At 43.1% G+C, this 27363-nt stretch overlaps 1 protein-coding gene across 1 annotated transcript in view; it reads left to right on the forward strand.

The window, feature by feature from the left end:
- Window positions 1-4556: 4556 nt before the first annotated feature.
- SLC19A2 (solute carrier family 19 member 2) overlaps window positions 4557-27363 on the forward strand; it is a 37722-nt gene continuing 14915 nt past the window's right edge. Inside the window, exon 1 of the mRNA XM_073615629.1 lies at window positions 4557-4893. Coding sequence (XP_073471730.1) covers window positions 4720-4893 — 174 coding nt within the window. The 5' untranslated portion in view covers window positions 4557-4719. The remainder of the gene's footprint in view (window positions 4894-27363) is intronic.

The following is a 27363-nucleotide window of genomic DNA, read 5'->3' on the forward strand; positions in this document are numbered from 1 at the left end:
TTGCGTCGCTCCGATTAGAACGGTTCCATTGTACAGAACGGGAGGCAACTTGTCAGGCGGCTAGGTCGCCTGACAAGTCGCCCCTGTGTGAACCGGCACTTACATTAACCTAGATTAAGCCCTAATGTAACAATTCTATTCTATTCTTTTTTTTTTTTTTTTTTTTTACATACTTCTCCTCTAGTGAAAAGAAAAGCATACAATGTATCTTTTCCTCATTGCAGAGGAGAAACAATACAGTTACAGTGATCACATGATCCATGTTTGATCCACCTGAATCCGGAGCTGTTGGTGTCAGCTCGGTCTCTGTGCTAGGGCCCGCAAGCTAGCACAAATACATGCTGCATATACAGTACAGAAGAAAGATTATGCCAAACATATGTATTGAGCGCATCAATGGGTTAAAATGACCCACGTCTCATATAAATTAAAATACATCTATTTCGTTTTAAATTAAATCTCAACCTTATCTAGTTGACATTTATTTGCAATTTTTCTGCATGAGAGTTGTTCTACATGATGCGGAGCGCTCTGCAATTGTTCTTGATGAAAATTGTTCTGTATGATACAAAGCACTCCGCAATTGTTCTGCATAATATGCAGCTCTCCGCAATTGTTCTGCATGAGAGTTGCTCTGCGCGATGCGGAGCGCTCCGCAATTGTTGTGCATGATTCGGAGTGCTCTGAAATTGTTCTGCGTGAGAGATGTTCTGCATGATGTGGAGCACTCAGCAATTCTTCTGCATGATGCAGAGCGCTCCGCAAAAGTTTTGCATGAGAGTTGTTCTGCATGACGCGAAGCACTCTGCAGTTCTGCATGGCACGGAACACTCTGTAATTGTTCTGTAAGATGCAGAGTGCTCCACAATTGTTCTGCATGATGCGGAGAGCTCTGCAATTGTTCTGCATGATGCGGAGCGCTCTGCAATTGTTCTGCATGATGTGGAGCACTCCGCAATTGTTCTGCATGAGAGATGTTCTGCATGGTGCGGAGTGCTCCACAGTTGTTCTGCATGACTTGTAACACTCCGCAGTTGTTCTACATTATGTTGAGCACTCCGCAATGGTTCTGCTTGATGTGAAGCGCTCCGCAATTGTTCTTGATGAGAGTTTTTCTGTATGTTGCGGAGCACTCCGCAATTGTACTGCATGAGAGTTGTTCTATATGATGAGGAGCACACTGCAATTGTTCTGCATGAGAGTTTTCTGTATGTTGCAGAGCGCTCTGCAATTGTTCTGCATGACTCAAGAGTGCTCCGCATTTGTTCTGCATGAAAATTGTTTTGCATGATGCGGAGTCAGGGGCGGATCCGGGGGGGGGGCAACGGGGCAATTGCCCCTCCAAGAAATTGGTGTGATGAACAGGCCAGTCAGAGCCCAGGGACGAGTGTGCGGGCGGGCCAGTCAGCGGGAGTTGGCAGGTGAGTGAGCTCCTAGCGTGGGGGGTGCCGTGGCCCTGGGCGTGACATTTAGGGGGCGCCAGTATGTGTCACTGACTGCCTCCTCCTAATTTTATCTTCCTGTGTCCCCGGGCTCCGGCCGCCATGTTCAGTGTCCGCCGCCCTGTGATTGGGAGTATGGGGGTCACGTGAGGCATAGAGCTGGCCTGTCCATGATTGCTCCTGAAGTCCCGCCTCCGCACATGACCCCCATACGCCCAATCACAGAGCGCTGCACCGGACACTGAACATGGCAGCAACATACAGCGCGGGGGAGAGAAGCAATGTGAGCCGCTGCTGCCTTCTCCTCCTCCAGACTGATGCAGGCCAGGCAGACACGAAGGTGAGTGAGACTCCCTCGTGACAGTCCTGTTACTGGCCCGGGGGGGGGGGGGGGAGAGAGAAAGTCAGTTAGTGTAGTATGGGGGTCAGTTAGTGTAGTATAATGGTCAGTTAGTGTAGTATGGTGGTCAGTTAGTGTAGTATGGGGGTCAGTTAGTGTAGTATGGGGGTCAGTTAGTGTAGCATGGGGGTCAGTTAGTGTAGCATGGGGGTCAGTTAGTGTAGTATAATGGTCAGTTAGTGTAGTATGGGGGTCAATTGGTGTAGCATGGGGGTCAGTTAGTGTAGCATGGGGGGCAGTTAGTGTAGTATGGGGGTCAGTTAGTGTAGTATGGGGGTCAGTTAGTGTAGCATGGGGGTCAGTTAGTGTAGCATGGGGGTCAGTTAGTGTAGCATGGGGGTCAGTTAGAGTAGCATGGGGGTCAGTTAGTGTAGTATAATGGTCAGTTAGTGTAGTATGGGGGTCAGTTAGTGTAGCATGGGGGTCAGTTAGTGTAGTATGGGGGTCAGTTAGTGTAGTATGGGGGTCAGTTAGTGTAGCATGGGAGTCAGTTAGTGTAGTATGGTGGGTCAGTTAATGTAGTATGGTGGGTCAGTTAATGTAGTATGGTGGGTCAGTTAGTGTAGCATGGGGGTCAGTTAGTGTAGCATGCGGGTCAGTTAGTGTAGTATGGTGGGTCAGTTAGTGTAGCGTGGGGGTCAGTTAGTGTAGTATGATGGGTCAGTTAGTGTAGTATGGGGTCAGTTAGTGTAGCATGGTGGTCAGTTAGTGTAGCATGGTGGGTCAGTTAGTGTAGCATGGGGGTCAGTAAGTGTAGTATAATGGTCAGTTAGTGTAGTATGGTGGGTCAGTTAGTGTAGTATGGTGGGTCAGTTAGTGTAGTATGGTGGGTCAGTTAGTGTAGTATAATGGTGAGTTAGTGTAGCATGGGGGTCAGTTAGTGTAGTATAATGGTCAGTTAGTGTAGTATGGTGGTCAGTTAGTGTAGCATGGGGGTCAGTTAGTGTAGCATGGTGGTCAGTTCGTGTAGTATAATGGTCAGTTAGTGTAGTATGGTGGTCAGTTAGTGTAGTATGGTGGTCAGTTAGTGTAGTATGGGGGTCAGTTAGTGTAGTATAATGTTCAGTTAGTGTAGTATGGTGGTCAGTGTAGTATGGGGGTCAGTTAGTGTAGTATAATGTTCAGTTAGTGTAGTATGGTGGTCAGTTAGTGTAGCATGGGGGTCAGTTAGTGTAGTATAATGTTCAGTTAGTGTAGTATGGTGGTCAGTGTAGTATGGGGGTCAGTTAGTGTAGTATAATGTTCAGTTAGTTTAGTATGGTGGTCAGTTAGTGTAGCATGGAGGTCAGTTAGTGTAGCATGGAGGTCAGTTAGTGTAGCATGGAGGTCAGTTAGTGTAGCATGGGGGTCAGTTAGTGTGGCATGGGGGTCAGTTAGTGTAGTATGGTGGTCAGTTAGTGTAGCATGGGGGTCAGTTAGTGTGGCATGGGGGTCAGTTAGTGTAGTATGGGGGTCAGTTGGTGTAGTATGGGGGTCAGTTAGTGTAGCATGGTGGTCAGTTAGTGTAGTATAATGGTCAGTTAGTGTAGTATGGTGGTCAGTTGGTGTAGTATGGGGGTCAGTTGGTGTAGTATGGGGGTCAGTTAGTGTAGCATGGTGGTCAGTTAGTGTAGTATAATGGTCAGTTAGTGTAGTATGGTGGTCAGTTAGTGTAGTATGGTGGTCAGTTAGTGTAGTATGGGGGTCAGTTAGTGTAGTATAATGTTCAGTTAGTGTAGTATGGTGGTCAGTGTAGTATGGGGGTCAGTTAGTGTAGTATAATGTTCAGTTAGTGTAGTATGGTGGTCAGTTAGTGTAGTATGGTGGGTCAGTTAGTGTAGCATGGGGGTCAGTTAGTGTAGTATAATGGTCAGTTAGTGTAGCATGGTGGTCAGTTAGTGTAGTATGGTGGGTCAGTTAGTGTAGTATGGTGGGTCAGTTAGTGTAGTATAATGGTGAGTTAGTGTAGCATGGGGGTCAGTTAATGTAGTATAATGGTCAGTTAGTGTAGTATGGTGGTCAGTTAGTGTAGCATGGGGGTCAGTTAGTGTAGCATGGGGGTCAGTTAGTGTAGTATAATGGTCAGTTAGTGTAGTATGGTGGTCAGTTAGTGTAGTATGGTGGTCAGTTAGTGTAGTATGGGGGTCAGTTAGTGTAGTATAATGTTCAGTTAGTGTAGTATGGTGGTCAGTGTAGTATGGGGGTCAGTTAGTGTAGTATAATGTTCAGTTAGTGTAGTATGGTGGTCAGTTAGTGTAGCATGGAGGTCAGTTAGTGTAGCATGGAGGTCAGTTAGTGTAGCATGGAGGTCAGTTAGTGTAGCATGGGGGTCAGTTAGTGTGGCATGGGGGTCAGTTAGTGTAGTATGGGGGTCAGTTAGTGTAGTATGGTGGTCAGTTAGTGTAGCATGGAGGTCAGTTAGTGTAGCATGGGGGTCAGTTAGTGTGGCATGGGGGTCAGTTAGTGTAGTATGGGGGTCAGTTGGTGTAGTATGGGGGTCAGTTAGTGTATTTTCTGCCAGTGCCCCTCCCGAGACTAGGCTCTGGATCCGCCCCTGTGCGGAGTGTTCCGAAATTGTTCTGCATGATGCAGAGTGCTCCACTTTGCAGGCAGATCCCCCCCCCCCCTTGCGTGTATCACGCGACTTGAGCTTAGACAATTCTCTGCGTTCTCCTCTGACTTGCCCCCAACTTGTGCCATGTGACATGCAACGAGCCAATGGCAGCGCTCTTTTCACTCCCACGTGATTAAACCGTACCTACCTAGCAGCCATGCACACAGTCTTATGACATGCGTCTCTCATTGAATGGTGACCTTGTGCTTTGTTCGGCTGCTTACGCCATGTGCCAGCCCCGGAGACCCTGCTTGTGACACACTCTACTCTTTACTACGCCTGACATGGAGCTCACAGAAGTGGTGAGCTGCAGGAAAGCCGTGCTGATACCCCGGGGGAGCTGGCTCTTCCCTACCTGTGTTCTCTGTACCTACGGCTTCTTTGCCAACCTCAGGCCATCCGAACCCTTCCTCACCCCTTACCTGCTGGGGCCGGACAAGAACCTCACTGAGACGCAGGTAGGTATCTGGGGGTTGCATGGCACACTGTACACAATATTCCAAATGACTCAGTTTTTAATTTTTTGCAATATAAGCGAAAGAATGAGTGGACATTTTTTAAAAAAAAAGATTTTCTATTTTAAAAGAAATCCAATAAAATCTGATTTTGTCATAAATTTAAGCCTAAATGTATTCTGCTACAAGTCTGGTAAAAAAAAATCTTGTTAAGTGTATAATTGGGTTGTGTGATCACGTACAGATGTGCGCAGATGATCATTGGGACATAATATGATTTTACTGTTACATATGTGGGGGACAGGTGTGTGTGGTGTCAGTGTTTTGGGTACACTATTTTTGGGACATTGTATGGGGACACTGGGCCGGTGATCTGTGTGTGTGGAAAAAAAAAACAAAAAACATAATCACTGATCACCGGCTGCAGCGATCCGCTCTCCTCTCTGACAACTTCCGTGTGAGGAGAGCCAATCGCCTAGCAACCGCCTCTCTATTTACGTCACATGATGGCAGTGATTGGAAACAGCCATCATGTGGTTAGGAGGGCCGATCGCAGAGCCCTCCTGCCGATCGGAGACGCGCCGTGTCCAGGTGACATGAGGGCATCGGGATCGCGCCGCTGCGTGGGCACGTGCGATCCCCATCCTTCTGAAGGGCGTTCTTGAACGTCCAGTCAGGAGGAAGTGCCCACCCGGCCGCATGTGTGCAGTGGGAGGTGGATATATATATGTATATATTAGTGCTGCACGATTCTGGCTAAAATGAGAATCACAATTTTTTTGCTTAGAATAAAGATCACGATTCTCGCGATGTAACATCTTCTTTCTAATTATGCCAAAAAATTGGGCTAACTTTACTGTTTAGTTGTTTTGTTTTTGTTTTTCATTCATTAAAATGTATTTTTTCTAAAAAAAAAAAAAAAAATGTGGTTGAAAAACCGCTGCGCAAATAGGGTGTGACATAAAATATTTCAACAACCACCATTTTATTCTCTAGGGTCTCTGCTAAAAAAAAATTATATTATGTTTGGGTGTTCCAAGTAATTTTCTAGCAGAAAATAATGATTTTTTTTTTTTTTTTACTTGTATGCAACAAATGTCAGAAAAGGTTTGGTCTTTAACCACCTCAATACAGGGCACTTTCACCCCCTTCCTGCCCAAGCCATTTTTCAGTTTTCAGCGCTGTCGCACTTTGAATGACAATTGCGTGGTCATGTTACACTGCACCCTAATGAAATTTTTATCATTTTTTTCCTCACAAATAGAGCTTTCTTTTGGTGGTATTTGATCACCTCTGCAGTTTTTAGCACTATAAATGAAAAAAGGCCGACAATTAAAAAAAAGAAAAAAAAAAACCTCATGGGCACTGATAGGCAGCAGATAGGCTGTGGTTTTTATTTATTGCGCTATAAACAAAAGAAGAGGGACAATTTTGAAAAAACACAATATTTTTTTACTTTTTGCTATAATAAATATCCAATTTTAAAATTTTTTTTTTTTTAACAAATTTTTTCCTCAGTTTAGGCCGATATGTATTCTACATATTTTTGGTAAAAAAAAATTGCGTAAAAATAAGCGTATATTGATTGGTTTGCGCAAAAGTTATAGCGTCTACAAAATAGGGGATAGATTTATAGCATTTTTATTTATTTTTTACTAGTAATGGTGGCGATCTGCGATTTTATTGTGACTGCGATATTGCAGCGGACATATCGGACACTTTTGACACATTTTTGGGACCGTTCACATTTATACAGCGATCCGTGCTATAAAAATGCATTGATTACTGTGTAAATGTGACTGGCAGGGAACAGGTTAACACTAGGGGGCGATCGAGGGGTTAATGTATGACCTAGGGAGGTGATTCTAACTGTGGGGGGAGGGGACTCACTAGGGGAGGAGACCGATCGGTGTCCCTATGTACAAGGGACACACCATCGGTCTCCTCTCCTCTGACAGGACGTGGATCTGTATTTACATACACAGATCCACGGTCCTGCTCTGTTACCCGGCAATCGCGGGTGCCCGGCGGAAATCGCGGGCACGCGCACCAGGTCCCGAGCGACGCAGCGGGCACGCGCCCCCTACTGGCTCGGGAGGGTGATCACGTCATATGACGTCCGCCCAGAACAAGAGATGCCTCGTCCCGCCGTCATATGACGGTGGGCGGTGGCTTAGTGGTTAAATGGTTAAGCCTACCTACACGCCGGAGTTCTTTCCTTTTGATAAAATAACTTATTCTCATGTTGTGATAAAACTTGGCAGGCTGCCTGGATTTTTTATTTTTTTTTTTTTTTTTTTTGCAGCTGTGAGAACTCTCTGCACTTGTCGGGGCCCTTTCACACAGATGTGTACGGGCTCCGCTCTGCTCAGTAGGGATCTCTCTGTTGATCCCTGCTGAGCAGGCGGATGACAGGTCTGTCTGCACACTGCAGGGACCGACCTGTGAGAGTGCCGCTCTCCTCTATGAGGGATCGGGTGAAGATGGACCGTAGAGTCCTTTTCATCTGATCCGCAGGTGGATGGAAAAGTAGGGTTTTCCTCCGTAATCAGAAACGGAGCATAGCAGAGCAGAGACTGATGTCAGCGGAACAATCCGCTATCCCATAGGGATACATGTATGTCAGTTTTTCATCTGAAAACGGATGGATGAAAAACAGACATACGGTCTGTCCATGTGAAAGGGGCCTTAGAAAGAATCGTGACTTGCTGTTTTGAAGTGTGTGTGTGTGTGTATATATATATATATATTTATTACACAGAGGGGATGGAAAGTTTTCGAACCCCCTCCAATTTTTCACTCTTTGTTATATTGCAGCCATTTGCTAAAATCTTTTTTTTTTTTTTTTTTCCCCACTTCAGCGAATTTACTGAGAGACATTATATCAACTTTGTATGTCAAAATTTATCTCTTCTCATTTTTCACATCATTGTGGATTATTTCCGTCTTATCTTTATTTATTTTCCCTTCGTGTGTCTTGTTTAATTACTTAAAAACCAGAAAAACCCTTAAATATATATAATACCGCTATGTCTTTGTTCCTTCTCAATCCCTCTTATCCCCTCCCACCCCCCCTCCCCTGTGTCTGGTCTCCTCCTCCTTTTTGTTTTATTTGTCATCTTGGCTCTATACCTGTTGTTTCTTTCATCTTATCTAAGTATATGTCCGAGGTTTTATATTTTTTCCATCTCTCCCATATACTGTTTTATCCTTATTTTCACCTCTTTCCCTGCTCCTCAACAGATCCATTTTGTAGTAATAATCTATTTTCTCTAACCATTCTCTGGTGTCTGGTTTTCCGCTTTTTATCCAATTTTTTGGTATCAAACCCTTAGCGGCATTCAGGAGACTCGGGACTATTGATCTCATATATTGTTTTTTTTATTTATTATAAACGTGAAAGAGGCAGGTCCATATATTGTGTTCTATTTTTTCACCGGTTATTTCCTTTATGTTTTTTAATACTTCCTTCCAGTAATCCACTATTATTGGACATTCCCACCATAGGTGTGTCATCGTTGCTTTTTGGCCACATTTTCTCCAGCACGACAATGTTTTTTCTTGTTGATATTTATGTGTTCTTACAGGTGTCAAATACCATCTTGTTACTAGTTTGTAGTTAACCACTTCAGCCCCGGAAGGTTTTACCCCCTTCCTGACCAGAGCACTTTTTACAATTCGGCACTGCGTCGCTTTAACTGCTAATTGCGCGGTCATGCAATGCTGTACCCAAACGAAATTTGCGTCCTTTTCTTCCCACAAATAGAGCTTTCTTTTGATAGTATTTGATCACCTCTGCCGTTTTTATTTTTTGCGCTATACACGGAAAAAGACCGAAAATTTTGAAAAAAAATGATATTTTCTACTTTTTGTTCTAGAAAAAATCCAATAAACTCAATTTTAGTCATACATTTAGGCCAAAATGTATTCGGCCACATGTCTTTGGTAAAAAAAATGTCAATAAGTGTATATTTATTGGTTTGCGCAAAAGTTATAGCGTCTACAAACTAGGGTACATTTTCTGGAATTTACACAGCCTTTAATTTATGACTGCCTATGTCGTTTCTTGAGGTGCTAAAATGGCAGGGCAGTACAAAACCCCCACAAATGACCCCATTTTGGAAAGTAGACACCCCAAGGAATTTGCTGAGAGGCATGTTGAGCCCATTGAATATTCATTTTTTTTGTCCCAAGTGATTGAATAATGACAAAAAAAAAAAAAAAAAAAAAAAATTACAAAAAGTTGTCACTAAATGATATATTGCTCACACAGGCCATGGGCATATGTGGAATTGCACCCCAAAATACATTCTGCTGCTTCTCCTGAGTATGGGGATACCACATGTGTGGGACTTTTTGGGAGCCTAGCCGCGTACGGGGCCCCGAAAACCAATCACTGCCTTCAGGATTTCTAAGGGCGTACATTTTTGATTTTACTCCTCACTACCTATCACAGTTTTGAAGGCCATAAAATGCCCAGATGACATAAAACCCCCCCAAATGACCCCATTTTGGAAAGAAGACACCCCAAGCTATTTGCTTTGAGGCATGTTGAGTCCATGGAATGTTTTATATTTTGACACAAGTTGCGGGAAAGTGACAAATTTTTTTTTTTTTTTTTTTTTTTTTGCACAAAGTTGTCACTAAATGATATATTGCTCACACAGGCCATGGGCATATGTGGAATTGCACCCCAAAATACATTTAGCTGCTTCTCCTGAGTATGGGGATACCACATGTGTGGGACTTTTTGGGAGCCTAGCCGCGTACGGGACCCCGAAAACCAATCACCACCTTCAGGATTTCTAAGGGCGTACATTTTTGATTTTACTCCTCACTGCCTATCACAGTTTCGGAGGCCATGGAATGCCCAGGTGGCACAAACCCCCCCCAAATGACCCCATTTTGGAAAGTAGACACCCCAAGCTATTTGCTGAGAGGCATGGTGAGTATTTTGCAGCTCTCATTTGTTTTTGAAAATAAAGAAAGACGAGAAAAAAAATTTTTTTTTTTCTTTTTTCAATTTTCAAAACTTTGTGACAAAAAGTGAGGTCTGCAAAATACTCACTATACCTCTCATCAAATAGCTTGGGGTGTCTACTTTCCAAAATGGGGTCATTTGGGGGGGTTTTTTGCAACCTGGGCATTCCATGGCCTCCGAAACTGTGATAGGCAGTGAAGAGTGAAATCAAAAATTTACGGCCTTAGAAAGCCTGAAGGCGGTGCTTGGTTTTCAGGGTCCCGTACGCGGCTAGGCTCCCAAAAAGTCTCACACATGTGGTATCCCCGTACTCAGGAGAAGCAGCAGAATGTATTTTGGGGTGTAATTTCACATATTCCCATGGCATGTTTGAGCAATATATCATTTAGTGACAACTTTGCGCAAAAAAAAATAAAAAAAATAAAAAATTGTCTCTTTCCCGCAACTTGTGTCACAATATAAATTATTCCATGGACTCAACATGACTCTCAGCAAATAGCTTGGGGTGTCTACTTTCCAAAATGGGGTCATTTGGGGGGGTTTTGAACTGTCCTGGCATTTTATGCACAACATCTAGAAGCTTATGTCACACATCACCCACTCTTCTAACCACTTGAAGACAAAGCCCTTTCTGACACTTATTGTTTACATAAAAAAATAATTTTTTTTTGCAAGAAAATTACTTTGAACCCCCAAACATTATATATTTTTTTTAAAGCAAATGCCCTACAGATTAAAATGGTGGGTGTTTCATTTTTTTTTTTCACACAGTATTTGCGCAGCGATTTTTCAAACGCATTTTTTGGGGAAAAAACACACTTTTTTACATTTTAATGCACTAAAACACACTATATTGCCCAAATGTTTGATGAAATAAAAAAGATGATCTTAGGCCGAGTACATGGATACCAAACATGACATGCTTTAAAATTGCGCACAAACGTGCAGTGGCGACAAACTAAATACATTTTTAAAAGCCTTTAAAAGCCTTTACAGGTTACCACTTTAGATTTACAGAGGAGGTCTACTGCTAAACTTACTGCCCTCGATCTGACCTTCGCGGCGATACCTCACATGCATGGTGCAATTGCTGTTTACATTTGACGCCAGACCGACGCTTGCGTTCGCCTAAGCGCGAGAGCAGGGGGGACAGGGGTGCTTTTTTTTTTTTTTTTTTTTTTTTTTTTTTTTTTTTCTTTATTATTATTATTTTTTTATCTTATTTTTAAACTGTTCCTTTCATTTTTTTTTTTTTTTTTTTAATCATTTTTATTGTTATCTCAGGGAATGTAAATATCCCCTATCATAGCAATAGGTAGTGACAGGTACTCTTTTTTGCAAAAATTGGGGTCTATTAGACCCTAGATTTCTCCTCTGCCCTCAAAGCATCTGACCACACCAAGATCGGTGTGATAAAATGCTTTCCCAATTTCCCAATGGCGCTGTTTACATCCGGCGAAATCTAAGTCATAAAATGCTCGTAGCTTCCGGTTTCTTAGGCCATAGAGATGTTTGGAGCCACTCTGGTCTCTGATCAGCTCTATGGTCAGCTGGCTGAATCACCGGCTGCATTTTCAGGTTCCCTGTTGAGACAGGAGAGCCAGAGAAAAACACGGAAGACGTTGGGGGGGGGGGGGCATTCCCTCCCACTGCTTGTAAAAGCAGTCTAGAGGCTAATTAGCCGCTAGGATTGCTTTTACATGAAAGCCGACCGCTGGCTGAAAAGAATGATACCAAGATGATACCTAAACCTGCAGGCATCATTCTGGTATAACCACTCAAAGTCGTGAATGGCGTACCTGAAGACAAAAAAATGGTTAACAATAAAGCACAGTAAACGGTAAGGTATAAAAAATTGCATACCTGAAAAGCAAACATGATAAAACATAATAACAATAAAACATTGCAGAATAGAATACAGTAAAAAAGAACAGAACAATAGAGAGAGAGAATAGAGAGAGAAAGAACAATAAAACGACAACTATTTTTTTTTTATTTTATATTTTTGTATGTTTTTTTTTTTTTTTTTTTTTACACTTTTTTTTGTAACTAACTTTTATAACTGTAACCGGTTCCAGGTTCGGGTCTCTCAAAATGCGATGGCATCTTGGGAGACCCTGTGAAAGTGTGCCCTAGTCTGTGCAATGCTGTACCCTACGCTAATACTCAACTATTGTATGGTAGCGTTCAAAACATTCACCAATGCAAAGACCAGGATTGTCAGGACAGGAGGGACAATAATAGCGGGTGTCACGTCTATATCCGCGTTTGCTGCAGACACAACATCTTTTTTGGGGGTTCGCTGGGTAGGGGTACTCGGGAGGACATAAAGAAAATGCCTCTCATGCAGCCGACTGCATTTGGTTGGGGATGTGAATGGGGGAAGTACGGGCGCTGCAGAAGCGGTGGGTTCCCAATTAGGATTGGCGAATGCAGCAGGAAGGGCACTATGGGCACGACGGGCCTGTGTTTGTCTTTTTGGTGGCAGCGGGACACTACTTGTGCTTGCCACCTCACCAGCTTGAACTGCACTTATGGGACTCGCCACGTCACCAAGTGTTACTGCAGTGCTGGTTTGACTACGACCGGGGTGTACTAGGCCGCTGGTGCTTGCCAGTTCACCAAAACGCTACCAAAAAAACTGTTAGCGATCGCAGGGATCAGGCCTGACTCTGCGAACGCTGCAGTTATGCGTTTAGTGTTTTGTAAGTGTCAGTGATCGATCGATACTGCACTTGGGTGGGCTGGGCTGGGCCGGGCGGAGGGGCAAAACGCAGGTGCTAGCAGGTATCTGGGCTGATCCCGCTAACACTGCGTTTGTGGGAACCCTAAACTGCTGGGGACGCTAGTATAGATCTGATCGGATCAGATATTGATCAGTTCAGATACTATACCACTAAGGGAGGCGTATGCTGCGTGCGTGGGTGTTAGCGGTACTGGTGCTAACCTGACGCTGCCTGGGGCTGGTGCTTGCCAGTTCACCAAAACGCTACCAAAAAAACTGTTAGCGATCGCAGGAATCAGGCCTGACTCTGCGAACGCTGCAGTTATGCGTTTAGTGTTTTGTAAGTGTCAGTGATCGATCGATACTGCACTTGGGTGGGCTGGGCTGGGCCGGGCGGAGGGGCAAAACGCAGGTGCTAGCAGGTATCTGGGCTGATCCCGCTAACACTGCGTTTGTGGGAACCCTAAACTGCTGGGGACGCTAGTATAGATCTGATCGGATCAGATATTGATCCGATCAGATACTATAGCACTAAGGGAGGCGTATGCTGCGTGCGTGGGTGTTAGCGGTACTGGCACTAACCTGACGCTGCCTGGGGCTGGTGCTTGCCAGTTCACCAAAACGCTACCAAAAAAACTGTTAGCGATCGCAGGGATCAGGCCTGACTATGCGAACGCTGCAGTTATGCGTTTAGTGTTTTGTAAGTGACAGTGATCGATCGATACTGCACTTGGGTGGGCCGGGCGGAGGGGCAAAACGCAGGTGCTAGCAGGTATCTGGGCTGATCCCGCTAACACTGCGTTTTCGGGAACCCTAAACTGCTGGGGACGCTAGTATAGATCTGATTGGATCAGATATTGATCCGTACAGATACTATACCACTAAGGGAGGCGTATGCTGCGTGCGTGGGTGTTAGCGGTACTGGCGCTAATCTGACGCTGCCTGGGGCGACGCATATCACCACCGGGCGATCAGGGGGCTAAACCTTTATTCGGTAATAAACGGCAGGTGCCCTGACACTATAAAAAATAAACGAACTAACCAGCGTCACTCGTAACAGTTATACGGTGATCAGTGGTGAAAGGGTTAACTAGGGGGCAATCAAGGGGTTAAAACATTTATTAGGTAGTATATGGGGGTCCCTGTCGCTATAAAACGCTGACGGCGAACCTAAATATTTACGTTCCTAACTAGCGTCACCAGCGACACTAATACAGCGATCAGAAAAATGATCGCTTAGTGACACTGGTGACAGGGGGTGATCAAGGGGTTAAAACTTTATTAGGGGGGGTTAGGGGGGTATCCTAGACCTAAAGGGGGGTAATATTCACTGTCCCAACACTGTAACTGTCACAAACTGACACTATGCAGTAATCAGAAAAAAAAAAAAAAAAATACTGCTAATGTCAGTTTGTGACAGGGGGGGGGGTGATCGGGGGGGGATCGGGGGTGTAAGGTATGCCTGGCATGTTCTACTGTGTGTGTTTGTGTTGTGTGGACTTACATGTCTTCTCTCCTCGGCGCTGGGACGGAAACTGCCAGACCGAGGAGAGATGACATCACATCCTCTGCCTGTGTGAAACTACACACAGGCAGGGGAGGATTCCTATTGGCTGGGAGCGATCGCGAGGGGGGGGCCACGATCGGATGGTCTCCCCCTCGCCTCCCGACGCTCCTAGTCAGATGCCGACCGCCGGTGGCACCGGGGGGGGGTCCGATCGGACCCCCCGCCCGCGGGAGGCAGATCACGTACAGGTACGTGATTCTGCCTGCCCGTGCCATTCTGCCGACGTATATATACGTTAGGCGGTCGGCAAGTGGTTAATGTCAATAGTCTTCATATCCCAGGCGTTGTTCTATCCAATTTCTATCATTTTTTCCACTCTTTGATTATCTAATTTTAAATTTATTTTTTTTCCATTGTTTTATGTACTCTGGTCTTTCTTGTGCGTCCAGATCTGCCAATATTCCATATATTTTTGATGTTCCATTTTTCAATGGCGTTTTATTGACACAGAGCTTTTCCAGTGTATTTAATTTCTCTTCATCTCTAAGTGGGTGTGGTATTGTGCTTACTAAATGCCTTAGTTGACGATAGTTCCATTCATTCATCTTCCATCCATTAATTTCTTCTAATTCCATTCGTGTTCTAATCCTGCCATTTATAGTGATGTCTTTCAATTGTGGATTTTTTATTCCTTGAACTCCAAATATTTCCTTCACAGGGATAAAAAAATTCGATCCTGTGAGTGCTATTAACGGTGAGTTGTATCTCCATTCGTTCTTCAAGTGTATAGTGTCCCAAATTTTAAATACATTTTTTGTTATTTCATGAGTGTCTGTGTCCAATATTCTATACTTTCGTGGGATCCAAATATTCTTGTGCAGAATAGTTCCGCTTATTGTGTTTTTTCCATATCAACCCATTTTTTTTCACTCTTCTCATTTGTCCACTCCAGCATTCATGTTAACACAATTGCTTTGTAGTACCTACTTATATCTGGGGTGGCTAATCCTCCGTGCTCCCTTTTCCTTGTGATCAACGTGTATTTAATTCTTGTTTTTTTGTTAAGCCATATATATTTTAACAAAATTGTTTTAATTACTTTGAAAAAGCTCTATGGAATCATAACTGGTAGCATCTGGATTCTATAAATTATTATTGGAAGAATCATCATCTTGAACATTTACTCTTCCTATCCATGAGAGTGGTTGTATTCTTAGTTTTTTTCGTTTCTTCTTTGACCTCGTTGATCAGTGGGATAAAATTTGCCTGATAGATCTTTTCAACTCTTGGGGTTATTTTGATTCCCAGGTATTTTAATTCTTTTACCCAAGTAAATGGGAATTCTTTTTGTAAAAACTGGACTTCCTTTTCCCCTAATCCTATGTTTAATATCTCTGTTTTTATTGGATTAATTTTGAAATTTGACTGTTCTCCATATTTTTTTATTTCTTTCAATATATTTGGAAGTGACACGCTTGGATTGGATACGTACATCAAAATATCATCCGCGTATGCCGCGATCTTGTGTTCTTTTCCTCCTATTCTCGCTCCTTTCAGCTCTTGATTGTTGCGGAGTGTTGCTAATAGTGGTTCCAGTGCCAATACGTATAATAATGGAGAAAGCGGACAACCCTGCCGTGTTCCGTTTTGCATCTTGAGTAATGGACAGTCTACCATTTACCTTTACCATTGCTGTCGGGCCATTGTATAGATTTGTTATCCACTTCATCATTTTTGTCCCTAATCCCAGGTGCCGCAACGTATCCATCATGAAACCCCAGTCTACCCTGTCAAATGCTTTTTCTGCATCCAATGACAGGGGTCTCGTTTTGCACATTCTTGTGTAGCATCAGTATTGATTTTAGGATGTTGTCCTGCCCCTCTCTCCCCGGAACAAATCCAGTCTGGTCAGGGTTGATCCAAAGTGGGATTAGCTTTTTTTATTCTGGTAGCCAAGATTTTAGAATAAAGTTTTTGTGTCTGCGTTCAATAATGCAATCGGTCTGTAACTTGAGCAGTTAGTTTTGTCTTTCCCTTCCTTTGGTAATATTGTGATGTGGGCTAGTAACGATTCGCTTCTTGTTTCTTCTTCTTCCCCTATGGAATTCAGATATTCTAGTAATTTAGGGATCAGCTGTTCTTGGAATTTTTTGTAGTAATTAACCGTGAACCCGTCTGGTCCTGGGCTTTTTCCTACAGGAGTTTCTTTTAATGCCAGTTTTATCTCTTCTTGCGTTATGTTTTTTTCCAGTTCTTTTAATTGGTCTATTTTTATGGTAAATTTGCGTTTTTTAAATAGTCTTGTATCTTCTTTGTTCTTGTGTCCGCTTCTATCCATATTTCCTGCTCTTTTATTGCATATAGAGAGCTAAAGTATTTTTGAAATGCCACCGCAATATCTGTAGTTTTGTTTACCACTTCTCCTTTTTCGTTTTTAATCTTCTCAATGTAGTTTAAAGACTTTTTTTTTTTTTTTTTTTACCAAATTTGCGAGGTATTTTCCTGGTTTATTGCCCCATTTGAATTTTTCTTGTACTACTCTGTTGTACTCCTTCCTTTCTTCTTGTTCCATCCAATCCTTTAGTTGTTCTCTCTTTTGAGATAGTAAGTGGTATGTTTCGTTGTTTACTTGATTTTTGTGTTTTCGCTCTAATTCATATATTTCCTTTATAGTTTGTTGCATATTCTTTCTTCTTTCTTGTTTTTTTCTTGCCCCAATAGCTATTAATTTGCCCCTAATGACAGATTTATGTGCCTCCCAGATTGTTGCTTTCAATATCCCTGGTGTGTCATTTTCCTTAAAGTATCTTTTAATTTCTTCCGATAATGGTTTTTTCCATCTCACTGTCTTCGATTAAATTTTCATTGATCCTCCATGGGCCACTTTCAAAGGCTTCTCCTTGTATTTTCATTCTCAACATTACTGGGCTGTGATCCGAAGCTGTTATTATACCTATTTTTGTTTCTTCTATTTCTTCCAAATTTCTATGTTCGACCATAATGTAGTCCAACCTGGAATAACTTCTATGTACTGCTGAGTAATAGGTGTAGTCCTTTGTGCTAGGGTGCTGAATTCTCCAAGGGTCGAATAATTGCTGCTCGTATAGTTTTCTTTTTAGTTTCTTTAATTGTCTCACTTCTATGTCCCTTGCTGTGGAGGTGCTGTCCATTTTATAGTCCATACTAAAGTTGAAATCTCCAGCCAATATTAATTTGCCTTGTTTGAATTCCGTTAGTATTTTTATTATATCTATGAGATATTTTTTGGGGTTCCTATTGGGGCAATAAACGTTGGCAAATGTATATTTTACCCCCTGTATGGTGCCTGTAATAAAAAGGAAGCGTCCCTCCGGTTCCGTTTTTCTTTGATCTATTAGGAAGCGTAAATTTTTCCCTATTCCAATGGCTACTCCTTTGGCCCTTCTTATTGGTGAATCTCCTTGGTACCATGTTGGTATATTTCTAGAGTAGATTTTAATATTTGAGTTTTGGATTATGTGTGTCTCCTGTAGGAAGATTATTTCTGCTTTGCTTTTATCTAATTCTCAGAGAATAATATTTCTCTTCCCGGGGAAATTTAGCCCTCGGACATTATAGGAAAGAATTTTTATGCTATTTGTGTTTTCCATTATTTTGCCTTTCTCTTCCACCTGTTCTCCTCCTTCCCCTCCTGTCTCCCAGGCGCCCCCCCCCCCCCCCGGTCCATTTAGAAGACCAGGAGGGGGGAACACCCGGCCAATGCGCGGGGTCTCCCCAGCACTGTTTCAGGGTAATTGAGCCAGCATGACAGCACGTGTAAACCAAACCTCCCCCTCCCCCCCCATCCTCCCTGATAAGGGTACTTTGACCCCCTGGTCTCTAGAGCTGAGAGCATTTTGTTTTGTTTTATGGGGCACATTCTGCCCCCTCTGTTCTACTAGGTCTGAGGTGGAACTCTGTTGGACGCCCTAAGCCCCCCTTCTCCTATACACGGATAGGGTGACCCCCTGTCCACTTCGTGAGTCCCTGTCTCTCCCCCCCCCCCCCCCCCGCCTCTACTCTTTTATTTTACATCTTTATATTCTGCTGAGCCTTTCGCTCTCCCTTTTCCCCAATCCACCCCCCTAGTCCCCCCCCCCCCCCCCCCCCCCTACTACTCTAAGGCAACACCTCATACCTTTTGTATGCTATTCTCTCTGCTGTTTACTTATTTGTTTCCTCGGGATTCTACCTCCTGTGTTCTATTCCTCGAATTTAATTGCCATTGAAGGTCATCGCGTAATGTTGTTAGCTCCTGTCTATTTACATTCTGCAATTTTTCTGAGACTGCAATTTTTCTGATTGCCGTCTCCAGGGAGGAGCCTGGTAATGGCGCTGTGCACGCCGTGAGCATCCTGAGGTCCCTCTTCCTGCAGCTGAGATAAGTAACAGACTGATGAGAGGGCGTAGGTAGCTCCCTTCGTCCACCGTCCACACCTCCCTGTGTTGATTTTCGGCTGCAGTCTGCACCCACCTCCTCTACCGCACCTCGAGGAAATCATCAGCCGGACAAGCTAGACTAGCTCACTGGAAAGAGAGGGAGCTTGAGAGCCTGAGTGCCAGAGAGCTCGAGGGACCGGAAAATCTTGGATCGCATCAGCGGTGGTGGCGGCGGCAGTGTTCACTCGGTGGTTATCCCGTGGTCATCGGTGGTTATCCCGGGTCACTGCTTGTATCCGCCAGCATAGGAGCTAGACCGAGTGGCAGCGAGTAGCAGCGGTGAAGGTGGAGGATCCGATCGGAGTATATTGGAGGAGAGAGACGGCGAGAATACCCGAGACCCGAGGGGGGTCGGTCGGGCTCGGGTAAGCTCGTAAACACGCGGAATTTGCGGCAAATACTCGAGTAATCCAGGTGATACAACGGAAGTGTAAAAGGCAAGGACCAGTGAGCGGACTACCGCTAAGCAGCAGAGACAGCATCAGAGTCAGCGTCCAGTAAGCGTCCCCCAGCCCTCGGAAACCACCACCGATCTACAAAGGAGATAAGTACCACTATTTGTTTTAGTTCTCTTACTGTGAGTTTGCCTACAATGTCTTTAATAAAGGAGGAAATTTTTTTTTAAGAAGTAAGACAAGGAGGGAAAAGGGGACAGAAGACAAAAGGAAGAGGAACGTGTATAGAATAAATAAAATGTGTAAAATGAATGAATGAGGTAAGAAAGCGGGATTAAAGGAGAAATCAAGAAGAGGAGGCGAGAAGATAGGGGGAGAAGGGAAGGGGAGGGAGAAAGAGACAGCAATTGTCACAAGAAACTAAGAAAACTGTTGTCTAGCCTCCCTTTTCCTTTTTCCTTTTTCCTTTTTTTTTTTTTTTTTTTTTTTTCCTTTTGCCCGCATACATGCAACATTACACATGCTATAAGACACGCTAAGGAATGCCTATGAATTACACTGCTGAACATTTGACTTGTCACTGAAGGTAGTGGTCTATTTTTGAAAGCCGGGACTATTCTTATCTCTATATCTTGATTTGTAAAAAAAAAAGAAATATTTTTCTGGAAAAAAAAAAAAAAAAAACCTTTCCTTCCCTCAGTAATTGGTTTATTGAAAGAGAAATTTGGCATTAAATACCGTAGCTCATTGGTAAGAGTGGGGACTTTTTGAATCCAACTTTCTCTATTCACCCTCAATAGAGTGACCTCAGAGTGAGACCGGAGCACAGAGACTGTTGGCTAAGATAAGCTAAATTAAGTTGGTTGGCTGATCCGGCCTCTACCAGGAGATTCTCCTTTAAAGGGTTTACTGGAAGGTAGCCATTGATATTATATTAGCCAATTACTGGTATGAAGGGTAAAATAACAAGAAGTGCGGGAGCAATACCCAAATCACCCAGGACTAGCTTAGGCCCAAGCCCTGGCCCTATGAATAGATATATCCAGCAAGGAAACAGAGAAGGAGAGAGGCAATTGGGTACAAAGGGCCGACAGACAGATACAAAAGAGAAGGATAATAAGGAAAAAAAGGGTCAGAACAAAACAGTAACACAAACTAGCCGTCTCTCAGAATCCAGAATGGAGCCAGAAATGGGGGAGGAAGAAAGAGGAAGGGAGGAAGGTCAGCATGTGCATGCGCTAGACTAAGATTCGTTGAAGAGATTCCGGACTTCTGCAATAAATGAGAAATCCCACTTCCAGAAATGGGAAAAGAATGCTAAAATCATATAAGTTCATTTTTTTTTCCTCATTAATGTACACACACAGCACCCCATATTGACAGAAAAACACAGAATTGTTGACATTTTTGCAGATTTATTAAAGAAAAACTGAAATATCACATGGTCCTAAGTATTCAGACCCTTTGGTCAGTATTTAGTAGAAGCACCCTTTTGATCTAATACAGCCATGAGTCTTTTTGGGAAAGATGCAACAAGTTTTTCACACCTGGATTTGGGGATCCTCTGCCATTCCTCCTTGTAGATCCTCTCCAGTTCTGTCAGGTTGGATGTAAACGTTGGTGGACAGCCATTTTTAGGTCTCTTCAGAGATGCTCAAAAAGGGGTCATGTCACCTGCTTGTTTTTTATCAAGTCCAAAGTCGGCGCAGCCCTCTACCAGGAAATTTTAGAGCACTTCATGCTTCCCTCTTCATTTTCCAGCAGGACTTGGCACCTGCCCACACTGCCAAAAGTACCAATATCTGGTTTAATGATCATGGGATCACTGTGCTTTATTGGCCAGCAAACTCACCTGACCTAAACCCCATTGAGAATCTGTGTGGTATTATCAAGAGGAAGATGAGAGACACCAGACCCAATAATGCAGACGAGCTGAAGGCCGCTATCAAAGCAACCTGGGGTTCCATAACACCTCAGCAGTGCCACAGGCTATCGCCTCCATGCCACACAGCATTGATGCAGTAATTCATGCAAAATGAGCCCTGACCAAGTATTGAGTGCATACTGTACATACTTTTCAGTAAGCCAACATTTCTGTATTAAAAATCTTTTTCTTTTCTATAGTCCATTATATTCTATTAAATATTCTAATTTTCTGAGATGGTGTGTCCCTTGCACATAGGGACACCGATTGGTCACCTCCCCCAGTCAGTCCCCTCCCCCACAGTTAGAATCGCATCCCTAGGACACACATTTAACCCCTCGATCACCCCCTAGTGTTAACTCCTTCCCTGCCAGTCACATTTACACAGTAATAAATGCATTTGTATAGCACAGATCGCTGTATAAATGTGAATGGTCCCAAAAATGTGTCAAAAGTGTCGGATATGTCCGCCGCAATATTGCAGTCACAATAAAAATCGCAGATCGCCGCCATGACTAGTAAAAAAATAAATAAATAAAAATGCTATAACTCTATCCTCTATTTTGTAGACGCTATAACTTTTGCGCAAACCAATCAATATACGCTTAGGCCCCTTTCACACTGGAGCGGTTTTCAGGTGGTATTGCGCTAAAAATACCGCCTGAAAACCGCTCCTAAACAGCCTCCGCTGTTTGTTCAGTGTGAAAGCCCGAGGGCTTTCGCACTGAAGCGGTGCGCTCGCAGGACGGTAAAAAAAAGTCCTGCGAGCCGCTTCTTTGGAGCGGGGAAGGAGCAGTGTATTCACCGCTCCTAAACCGCTCCTGCCCATTGAAATCAATGGGACAGCGCGGCTATACCGCGGCTATAGCCGCGCTGTACGAGCGGATTTAACCCTTTTTCGGCCACCAGTGGGGGTTAAAACCGAACCGCTATCGGCCGAATACCGCTGCAAGAACGACGGTACAGCAGCGCTAAAAATAGCGCTGTTGTTCCGCCACCGCCCCAGTGTGAAAGGGGCCTTATTGCAATATTTTTGGGGAAAAAAAAATGTAGAAGAATACATATCGGCCTAAACTGAGGAGAAAATTTGTTTAAAAAAAAAAAAATTGGATATTTTATTATAGCAAAAAGTAAAAAATATTGTGTTTTTTCAAACTTGTCCCTCTTCTTTTGTTTATAGCTCAATAAATAAAAAACGCAGAGGTGATCAAATATGACCAAAAGAAAGCTCCATTTGTGGGGAAAAAAATTATAAAAATGTAATTACGGTGCAGTGTTGCATGAACGCACAATTTTCATTCAAAGTGCGACAGCGCTGAAAAATGGCTTGGACAGGAAAGGGGTGAAAGTGCCCTGTATTGAGGTGGTTAAAGAAATATACCACCCTGTGTGTAACACATCTATATAAAATAGGAGTTTCACTTTTTTATTTGAATTATTGAAATAAATTAACTTTTTGATGAACTAAATTTTTGAGATGCATCTATGCTGTATATGGATAATTTTTTTTCATTTGTCTGTGTTAGGGTTGTAGTGATACCACTTTTTTAGGACCGAGTACATGTACCGATACTTTTTTCAAGTACTCGCTGATACTGATTCCTGATATCATCATCATATTTTTTTTTTTTTAACATCATGTGACAGTGGCACTAATATGCAGCACTGATGACACATGGACTGTTAGAAGTTAAGTTTTTATTTATTTTTACAGTTTTTTTTTTTTTTTTTTTTTCTTTCTTTACAATGCTTTCTTTTTTTGGGGGGGGGGGGGAGTGGACGGTGCCAGTGTGTTTGGTTTTTATTTATTTATTTTTTTTTAATTATTTTTATATTTTAAACTTTTAAATTATTTATTTATTGCAATTCTTTATTTTGATCAGCCCTGTTGGGGGGGCTTTGCTGAGCGAGGAACTGGAGGAGGATATGGGGACAGTCAGGGGTGATTGGTACGGTGGTGGGTAAAGTTAAAAGCACCAATCCCCCTGTATAGATTTCAATAAAGCAGCTGAAAGCCGCGGGAGGGAGAGGAGGAGAAGCGTCTGTCAGCTGCTTTATTGAAATCTATACAGGGAGATCGGTGCTTGTGCTTGTAACCCCCCCCCGCCCCGCCGTACAGACTGCCCAGGTACCGTATCAAGAATTGGAGCATTTGCCCGAGTACAAGTCCTTGGGCAAGTGCTCAGTATCGGTGCAACCCTAGTCTGTGTTCATAAAGCCTAAATGTGCTTTATGAATTTAGATAAGTGTACAAGCATTCTTATTGCAGTCAAACTTTCTGTCAAGGTGCTTGTGACTGTTGTGACATTATGTTCACTTTCAGTTTTTTTTTTTTACCATTGTGAACTGTTATGCCCCATACACACGATCAGAAATTCCGTCAGAAAAAACTTGGATGTTTTTTCCGACGGAATTCCGCTTAAGCTTGCCTTGCATACACACGGTCACACAAGTTCTCTGAACTGTCGACCATCAAGAACGCGGTGACGTACAACACTACGACGAGCTGAAAGAATGAAGTTCAATGCTTCTGAGCATGTGTCGAATTGTTTCCGAGCATGTGTGATTTTTCTTTTTTTTTTTTTTTTGCGCGTCCAAATTGCATACAGACGAATGCATTTTCGGATAGGAACTTTTTCTGACCGAAAAATAGAGAACCTGCACTCAATCTGGCTGGAATTCTGCCAGCAAAAGTCCGATGGAGCACACACAAGGTCGGAATTTCTGACCAAAAGCTCACATCCGACTTTTGCTGGCAGAATTTCTGATCGCGTGTATGGGGCATTAGAAGTCAATTTTTAACCACTTGCCAACCCACTAACAGTAAATATATTGCAGGCAGGTGCAGGGTGCGCGCACCCCCTGCTAATCTGTGCTGTCATTGACCAAACCGCAGGTCTGTTAGCAAATTATAGCCAATCATTTTGACTGTATACCTGCTGATCAGCTGTGGCCAGTCACAGAGCAGAGTCCTGTGTTTACAAACACACATGACTGTACACAGACTGCAATGTGGCTGTTACTTGCTACTGAAAAGCAGGGCAAAAAAACCCTTCCAAGGAAGTGTCGTTAGTACAGGGTACAGTATTATCACAGATCGCTATATTAGTGTCACCAGCGACATTAGTGTCAGTGTCCCTGCACAGCCAGTGTGTTAGCACCAGATTGCCTGCCACACTATCACAGTTCCACTATAAGTCGCTGATCACCTCCATTACCAGTTTAGCATCATAAGTGTGTGTGTGTGTGTGTGTGTGTGTGTGTGTGTGTGTGTGTGTGTATGTATATGTAATATATACAGTATCTCACAAAAGTGAGTACACCCCTCACATTTTTGTAAATATTTTATAATATCTTTTCATGTGACAACACTGAAGAAATTACACTTTGCTACAATGTAAAGCAGTGAGTGTACAGCTTGTATAACAGTAAAAATTTGCTGCCCCCTCAAAATAAATCAACACACAGCAATTATTGTCTAAACAGCTGGCAACAAAAGTGAGTACACACCTAAGTGAAAATGTCCAAATTGGGCTCAAAGTGTCAATATTTTGTGTGGCCACTATTATTTTCCAGCACTGCCTTAACCCCCTTGGTCATGGAGTTCACCAGAGCTTTACAGGTTGCCATTGGAGTCCTCTTCCACTCCTCCATGATGACATCACAGAGCTGGTGGATGTTGGATACCTTGCGCTCCTCCACCTTCTGTTTTCAGGATGCCCCACAGATGCTCAATAGGGTTCAGGTCTGGAGACATGCTTTACCAGTCTATCACCTTTACCCTCAGCTTCTTTAGCAAGGCAGTGGTCGTCTTGGAGGTGTGTTTGGGGTCATTATCATGTTGGAATACTGCCCTGCGGCCCAGTCTCCAGAGGGAGAGGATCATTGTTTGCTTCAGTATGTCACAGTACATGTTGACTTTCATCGTTCCCTCAGTGCCAGTAGCACTCATGCAGCCCCAGACCACGACACTCCCACCACCACACTTGACTGTAGGCAAGACACACTTGTCTTTGTACTCTTCACCTGTTTGCTGCCACACATGCTTGACACCATCTGAACCAAATAAGTTTATCTTGGTCTCATCAGACCACAGGACATGGTTCCAGTAATCCATGTCCTTAGTCTGCTTGTTTTCGCCAACTACAGGCTTTCTTGTGCATCATCTTTAGAAGAGACTTCCTTCTGGGATGACAGCTACGCAGACCAATTTAATGCAGTGTGTGGCGTATGGTCTGAGCACTGACATGCTGACCCCTTCACCCCTTCAACCTCTGCAGCAATCATACGTCTATTTCCCAAAGACAACCTCTGCATATGATGTTGAGCACGTGCACTGATCTTCTTTGGTCGACCACGGTGAGGCCTGTTCTGAGTGGAACCTGTCCTGTTAAACCGCTGTATGGTCTTGGCCACCGTGCTGCAGCTCAGTTTCAGGGTCTTGGTAATCTTCTGATAGCCTAGGCCATCTTTATGTAGAGCAACAATTCTTTTTTTTTTAGATCCTGAGAGTTCTATGCTATGAGGTGCCATATGGAACTTCCAGTGACCAGTATGTGAGAGTGATCACACCTGCTCCCCATTCACACCTGAGACCTTGTAACGCTAACGAGTCACATGACATTGGGGATGGAAAATGTCTAATTGGGCTCAATTTGGACATTTTCACTTAGGGGTGTACTGACTTTTGTTGCCAGCAGTTTAGACATTAATAGCTGTGTGTTGAGTTATTTTGAGAGGACAGCAAATTTACACGGTTATACAAGCTGTACACTCACTACTTTACATTGTGGCAAAGTGTCATTTCTTCAGTGTTGTCACATGAAAAGATATAAAATATTTACAAAAATGTGAGGGGTGTACTCACTTTTAGATACTGTGTGTGTGTGTGTGTGTGTGTGCACACATTTTGGCCTATCCATTTTGCCTCAATTGCCTGTGCCACTGTAGCTCACAAACCCCAAAATCAGCAAAGATTCACCTCCCTGCTATTTGGTGGCATCTAGAGGAGTATGCTGGCAATGTTTCGACGGATCACAGTCTCTCTCTGTCACGGTGGACCGTGATCCATCGACATGTAGGACAGAAGAAACCTCAACATTTTTTTGTTTTTGTATTTATTCCTGGCTAACAAAATACATCATCTCTTTGCTGTTTTGAAAAATTTTCTGTAATAGATCACCAATGACATTAAATGCTGGTAACACACAGTTTCAGGGGGAAAAAGCAGGTGCTGCCTTTACTCACCCTGTTAGAAATGCTAATTGCCTGGCTGTTGTACTGAAACATTAACTCCACAACTACATATCAGCTTCACCAATACTGTCTCTTGCTGCTGTTCATCTGAGTGAATGAGGCGTAAGAATATAATTAACAAAGAGTGATAGTAGTGATGTCAAATCAGTTTGTGAATATACAGTGCCTTGCAGAAGTATTCACCCCCTGGATTTTTACCTATTTTGTTACAACAGATGCAGCTGACAGATTTAGGGACTGGTAAACTGCAATATAAAACTTTTATTCATGGTTTTTTTTTTTTTTACCACTTTAAATCAGTAAGTAGGTTAAATATAAAATTGTTCAAGGTAAATCATTATACAGGATTAATATAGCACCAACACTTTGCACAGTGCTTTACATAGTAAGTTGAAGATAGTACATTTACAGTGCCTTGCAAAAGTATTCACCCCCTTGGCTTTTTACCTATTTTGTTACATTACAGCCTTTAGTTGAATGTTTAAATCTGAATTATATGTGATGGATCAGAACACAATAGTCTAAGTTTGTGAAGTAAAATTAGAAAAATATATACATAAAACTATTTTTCAGAAATAAAAAAAACTGATAATTGACATGTGCATATGTATTCACCCCCTTTATGAAGCCAATAAAAAGCTCCGGTGCAACCAATTACCTTCAGAAGGCACGTAATTAGTGAAATGATGTCCACCTGTGTGCAATCTAAGTGTCACATGATCTGTCATTACAGGGACTATGTTGTTGAGAAGTACAAGTCAGGGTTAGGTTATAAAAAAAAAAAATCCAAATCTTTGATGATCCCTAGGAGCACCATCAAATCTATCATAACCAAATGGAAAGAACATGGCACAACAGCAAACGTGCCAAGAGCCGCACACCAAAACTCATGGACCGGGCAAGGAGGGCATTAATCAGATAGGCAGCACAGAGACCTAAGGTACCCCTGGAGGAGCTGCAGAGTTCCACAGCAGAGACTGGAGAATCTGTACATAGGAGCGTACAGCTTATTATCATCCTTAGAGTTGGGCTTTATGGCAGAGTGGTCAGAAGAAAGCCATTAATTTCAGCAAAAAACAAAATGGCATGTTTTGAGTTTGTGAAAAGGCATGTGGGAGAATCCCAAAATGTATGGAGGAAGGTGCTCTGGTCTGATGAGACTAAAATTATTTAACTTTTTGCCATCGAAGAAAATGCTATGTCTGGTGCAAACCCATCACTTCACAT

Source organism: Aquarana catesbeiana, linkage group LG02 (genome assembly GCF_042186555.1).
Source record: "Aquarana catesbeiana isolate 2022-GZ linkage group LG02, ASM4218655v1, whole genome shotgun sequence".
In the NCBI taxonomy this organism is placed as follows: domain Eukaryota; kingdom Metazoa; phylum Chordata; class Amphibia; order Anura; family Ranidae; genus Aquarana; species Aquarana catesbeiana.